The sequence below is a fragment of the Enhydra lutris genome, unplaced genomic scaffold, assembly GCF_002288905.1.
Source record: "Enhydra lutris kenyoni isolate GAN:26980312 unplaced genomic scaffold, ASM228890v2 scaffoldscaffold10, whole genome shotgun sequence".
NCBI classification, from domain to species: Eukaryota; Metazoa; Chordata; class Mammalia; order Carnivora; family Mustelidae; genus Enhydra; species Enhydra lutris.
The window spans coordinates 4,337,253-4,343,032 of record NW_019154094.1 but is presented as its reverse complement, the minus strand read 5'-3'; the positions used below and the strand labels follow the sequence as shown (position 1 = coordinate 4,343,032).

The following is a 5,780-nucleotide window of genomic DNA, read 5'->3' as shown; positions in this document are numbered from 1 at the left end:
AAAAAAAAAAAAAAAAAGAACAGTGCATGGGAAGATAGTGATGGGGACAGAGGGAATGGGTGCTGTTTTACGCTAGTGGTCAGAGAGAGCCTCCCTGGGGAGCTGCCTTTACAGCAGAGAGCTGAGGGGGACACAGGAGCAAGCAAAGGAAATGTCAGAAAGAACAGTGTCCAGGGCAGAGGAAACAGCAAAGGCCTTGAGTTTGGCTCAAAAGCGGAGTTTGCTCTGCGTGTTCCAAGAACAGCAAAGAAGTCAGTGTGCCTGGAACAGAGCCGGCGAGGGGAAGGGAAAGTGATAGGAGATGGACCCAAGGGCGGGTGGGGGGAACCACACAAAACACACAGGGGGCAGGTCTCTGCCTGTAGCTCAGGCAACACTCTTAACTGGCCGGCTTGCTCAGTCAGCAACAGGGTGTTGCACACCCCACGCCCCTGGCTAGCCCTCCCAACCCCTGCTGGAGGCTGAAGGGAAGAGTTCAAAACGGCAACGGTTGCAAAAGGGGGTGAGACTTTAATATAATTATCTTTTTTTTCCCCCAGAATAGTTGCACATTTTAGAGAATATGCAAAATGGAAAAAGGGATGACACAGATACAGAAAAGGAAAGAGGACAGGTAGCTGGGGGTATCATTGTTTCCTCACTGTTTTCCAACCTTCATATAATGTGGTTATAAAGTAATATACTGAATATGTTTGTAACATATAATATATGTTTTTAATGTTTTTATTTATTTTTTAAAGATTTTATTTATTTATTTGACAGAGAGATCACAAGTAGGCAGAGAGGCAGGGGGAAGCAGGCTCTCCGCGGAGCAGAGAGCCCGATGTGGGGCTCGATCCCAGGACCCTGAGATCATGACCTGAGCCGAAGGCAGAGGCTTAACCCACTGAGCCACCCAGGCACCCCTTAATGTTTTTAGATATGTAACTCTTTTATGATTCTATGAAGGTAATAAAACATACAGATGAAATTTTCCCTTATTTTAATGTTGCAAACCCATATTGTTGTTTATATGTTACAAACCTATATTATCACAAATGGTACAAACCCATATTATCTCTTATAAAAATACTATACAGCTGATGGTGAATTATGTGTGTAAGTCCACCAAACAAATTTCAAGGTCCTGTGTTGTTTATCCTGAAGGATCACAGCAGGATTTTGTCAGCTGAACTGAAGGACCGGGGGAAGGAGATCATTGCGTGTAAGATGGCATTTCGGACTCAGCTTCCAAAACAATTTTCACCCCTTAGATAACAAATATTCAAAGATGCAACCTTCAGAGAAATCAAGAACAAATCAACTTGAGAGAATTTCAAATATGGAAAAGCGAGCAGCACACAGTAAAAGCCACGAATACAAGCACAGAATATCAGCCATATTGTATATATAATATAACATGTTCATATATATTTATAAAACATGCATTTTTTTAAGGATTTTATTTATTTGAGGAAGAGAGAGAGGCAGGGGAGAGCAGAACAGAGGGAGTGGGAGACACATTGAGTGTGGAGCCTGACTCAGGGCTCGATCTGAAAACCCCGAGATCATGACCTGAGCTGAAATCAAGAGTCAGACACAACCGACGGAGCCAGCCAGGTGCCTCAAAATATGCATCTTTATAAAGAAGCTCAACTGAAATTTTTCTCAAGATAAAACAGGTTTGCACGATATACTCTCTTACCTTCTGTCAAAGGAGAAGCCCAGCCTCCCTAAGGTGAGACGTCACCAGTTCTGAGCCCCTACTCTGTGCCAGGTACTTTTCTTGCTGCTGGTAAACCAGCAGCAAACAGGCCAGAAAGTAACAGTTCTTATCTTTTCTTCCCAAATTCCAATTGTCCAAAAAGACAGCAGATCAGGGCACCTGGCTGGTTCAGTGGGTTAAGCCTCTGCCTTCAGCTCAGGTCATGATCTCAGGGTCCTGGGATCAAGTCCTGCACTGGGCTCTCTGCTCTGCAGGGAGCCTGCTTTCTCCTCTCTCTCTGCCTGCCTCTCTGCCTACTTGTGATCTCTGTCTGTCAAATAAATAAATAAAAGAAACATTTTTTTTTTTTTAAAGACAGCAGATCAATCTAGAAAACACACGCTTAATTGTCCCTCTGCATGAGGATGAGGTCTCAGAGTCTGGGGCACGTGTTGGAAAACTGGGCAGAGGGCAGGTTGCCAGAACACGGGGCTATGGTGGTACAATTCGGCAGCAAACAACTTGACCTGACCCACCCCCTATAGACCTTTGTCTACTGCCTTTCTTGCTGCCTTCGCTACTGGCCAGACAAAGCCAGGAAGCCCCCACCCGTGGCTGACACCCTAGAAAGTGTCACCCACTGCTGTACGCAGTGGCCAGGCTTAGAATGTCCCCCCCACCTTCAAGACTGGGCCTCGCTCTGCCCTCAGATGCCCTGATGTTCTTGGGCTGACCACTAGCCACACTGCTCAGTCCCCCTACTTGGCGGTTGACAGATTCTGCTCCCGACATGCAAGGCTTGGAGGAAGAGTCATGTATAATAAAAGCATGAAAAGACACACTGTTCTTTCTGGGCGCACCACTTCCCAGCAGAAAAGGAATAAACAAAAGGGGAGTCCTATCCCCTCAGGGAGATTAACCATTTCTATAGAAACCAAGGACCGTTCCAGACACCCACATCAGGCAGGACCGGTAGTAAGAACATCATAGCAGCCACCATGTGAGCACGTTTGTGGACAGACAGACAGACACTGGGTCAGGCATATTTATCTTAGTATCCCTCCTAGACAGGTACCACTGACCGCCACTGTTCAGATGGAGAAACCAAGGCCAGATCAGAATAATGACTCGCCCAGCTGGAAAGGGGCCAGGTAGGTGCAGATATTTTGAGGCTGTTTTTAGGTCTTTCTCCTCCTAGTTTTTACTCATTGTTAGAAATAATGGACAAAGCTTCCAGAAACATAACCAGCCACAATGCCCAGCAATGGAGTTCTGTTCAGGAAACTTACCTCTGTCAGGGCCATTTTGTTGGCTGCTTCTGCGTTTCCCTCCACCCCTTCCGTCTCAGACTCAGGAATCGCTGGTGTTCACGGAGCACAATGGCTTCAAACCACAGGAGCGTTCCCTTAGAGGGCATCAGTGATCCCCCGCACCCCCACCCCGAGAGTAAGAGCCTACATTACTAGGAAAGTGTTTTTAAAAATATAAATCTGATCGTGGCTCCTTGTTCTTGACTGATACCCCCAACCTGCTGTCCTAACGGGAATTGTCCCTTGACGTGGATTCTACAGACAAACGCTCCACTGCCTGCCAACCAAGGCTGTGCTCCAGAGAAGCGGTTTCCTGGGAGTGAAACTCCCCATCGGCACCCCTGGAGCCGCACCGCTGCTGGGCTCACACTCCCACCAGCCCATCTGCAGACCAAACTCCGTAGAGTTCTTGGCATTTCCCTCAGGGTGCCGCTTCTGGGTCTATTGTGTCCGAGGCGTATTAAAAAACAAACTCTACAGATTGGAGATTTGAGATTTCTACCGTGGAAAGGTAGAAAGCCTAGTGGCCCGGAGTCCTGGTTCTGGGTTGGAGGGTGGCCTTGGGGTGCCCGCTCTCGGCCTCAGTTTCCCCTTATGTAAAACGAGAGGGGTCGCGGTGGGCACTAAGGCGAGACCTCGCAGGCTCACCCCTCCCGCGCGGCAACGGGATGGTCTCCCGCGCAGGACGCAGTTCTCGTCCGGTGCCGCCTCCCCACCACCCCCTCCCCGGAGTCGGATGCGTGGGCCGGTTCCCCCGGCCGGCCCACCTCCCCCTCCCCCGCTCCCGCCCCGCGGCTCCTGCGACCCACTGCTCCGCCCCCGGCCCGGCCTCCCGCCCGCCGCAGGGTCCCAGCCCGGCTCCCCGCGCGCGTCCCGCCCCGCGGGGCGCGTGGAACCCCGCCCTCCCTCGAGTCTCGCAGCCGGGCTGGCGGAGGGCGGGGCGGGGCGGGGCGGGGCGCGCGGGGGGCGGAGCCGAGTCGGGGAATCCTGCTCCGGGCGAGCGCCGGGCCCTGCAGAGCAGCCCGGCTGTCCGAGGGCCCCCGCGGCGGGGGCGGCGGGGAACCCCAGACGCAGCCGGGCCGGGAGGGATCCCCGAGCCGAGCGAGCCGCCGTCGCCGCCGTCGCCGCCGCTGCCGCCTCCGCGCCGCCCCCGCGGGCTGCCAGGTGCCGGGCGCGCCCCCACTCCGCCCGGCTGCCGGCTCCCGCGGTCCCGTCGTCCGCTCGCCGGCCCGTCGCCCGTGCGCCATGCAGCCGCCGCCCGCCCCGCGCGCGTAGGCGCCCGCCGCAGGCCATGCTGCTCCTGCTCGCCGCGCTGCTGGCCGCCGCCTGCCCGCTGCCGCCCGCCCGCGGCGGGGCCGTGGACGCGCCGGGCCTCGGCGGGGCGCCCCCCAACGCCTCCGTGAACGCGTCGTCCGCGGGCGAACCCGTCGCCCCGCGGCTGCTGGCCTCGGCGGCTCCCGGGCCCCCCGAGCGCCCGGGCCCGGAGGAGGCGGCGGCGGCCGCGCCGTGCAACATCAGCGTGCAGCGGCAGATGCTGAGCTCGCTGCTCGTGCGCTGGGGCCGCCCGCGGGGCTTCCAGTGCGACCTGCTGCTCTTCTCCACCAACGCGCACGGCCGCGCCTTCTTCGCAGCAGCCTTCCACCGCGTCGGGCCGCCGCTGCTCATCGAGCACCTGGGGCTGGCGGCCGGCGGCGCGCAGCAGGACCTGCGCCTCTGCGTGGGCTGCGGCTGGGTGCGCGGCCGCCGCCCGGGCCGCCTGCGGCCCGCCGCCGCCGCCTCCGGGGCGCCCACCGCGCTGCCCGCCTACCCCGCGGCTGAGCCCCCCGGGCCGCTGTGGCTTCAGGGCGAGCCGCTGCACTTCTGCTGCCTGGACTTCAGCCTGGAGGAGCTGCAGGGTGAGCCGGGCTGGCGGCTGAACCGCAAGCCCATCGAGTCCACGCTGGTCGCCTGCTTCATGACCCTGGTCATCGTCGTGTGGAGCGTGGCCGCCCTCATCTGGCCGGTGCCCATCATCGCCGGTTTCCTGCCCAACGGCATGGAGCAGCGTCGGACCACCGCCAGCGCCGCCGCCGCCGCCGCCCCCGCCGCGGTGCCCGCGGGGACCACCGCCGCCGCCGCTGCAGCCGCTGCCGCCGCCGCCGCCGCCGCCGCGGCCGTCACCTCGGGGGCGGCGGCCAAGTGACCCGCCCCGCTCCTCCCCGCGTCAGCCCTGTGGCCGCGCTCTCGGGTGCCTTTCCCGCCGGGAGACTCGGCCCGTGTGCTTCGTGCTGTAGTGACCGTTAGTTCTCCTTCCCGGGAGGGGGCCGCCGGAGGGGCCCCAGCGGCTTGGCCCAGCGACCTGCGTGCCGCGCGTCGTTCCGAAAGGCAGGTGCCAGCCCTTGCGCCGAAGGGTGGGATCCGCAGCTAGGAGAACAGACAGGGGGGAGACGGGGCCCTTTCCCCTCTATTGTATCCCCCTGCCCCCCTCCCTCCCCGCACCCACGTGCCCTATATTCATGGCAGAAAATGACCAAATCCTGTGTATTTGTTTTATATATTTAATACCTGTTTTAAATGAAAGTTTTAGTAAAAAAAAAAAAAATCAAATTGCTATTGCTGTAGGAAGAGAAGCTCTTTGTATCCAAACATAGTATTTGAAGTTTGTTGTTTTTTAATTTATTTAAGGGGGGGGGAGGCATGGGAAGGATTTCACACCCACATATTGTTACCGCTAAAAATGAACTTTATGAACCTTTTCCAAGTCGATCTATCCAGTGACGTGGCCTGGTGGGCGTTTCTTGTACTTC

At 57.0% G+C, this 5,780-nt stretch overlaps 1 protein-coding gene across 1 annotated transcript; it reads left to right on the top strand.

Moving 5' to 3' along the window:
- Positions 1-4,285: 4,285 nt before the first annotated feature.
- On the top strand, positions 4,286-5,555 carry LOC111144246 (transmembrane protein 158). Its single transcript, XM_022498465.1, has one exon. It carries the CDS (start codon positions 4,286-4,288, stop codon positions 5,174-5,176), a length of 891 nt encoding a protein of 296 aa, XP_022354173.1. The 3' UTR covers positions 5,177-5,555.
- The last annotated feature ends 225 nt before the right edge of the window (positions 5,556-5,780 follow it).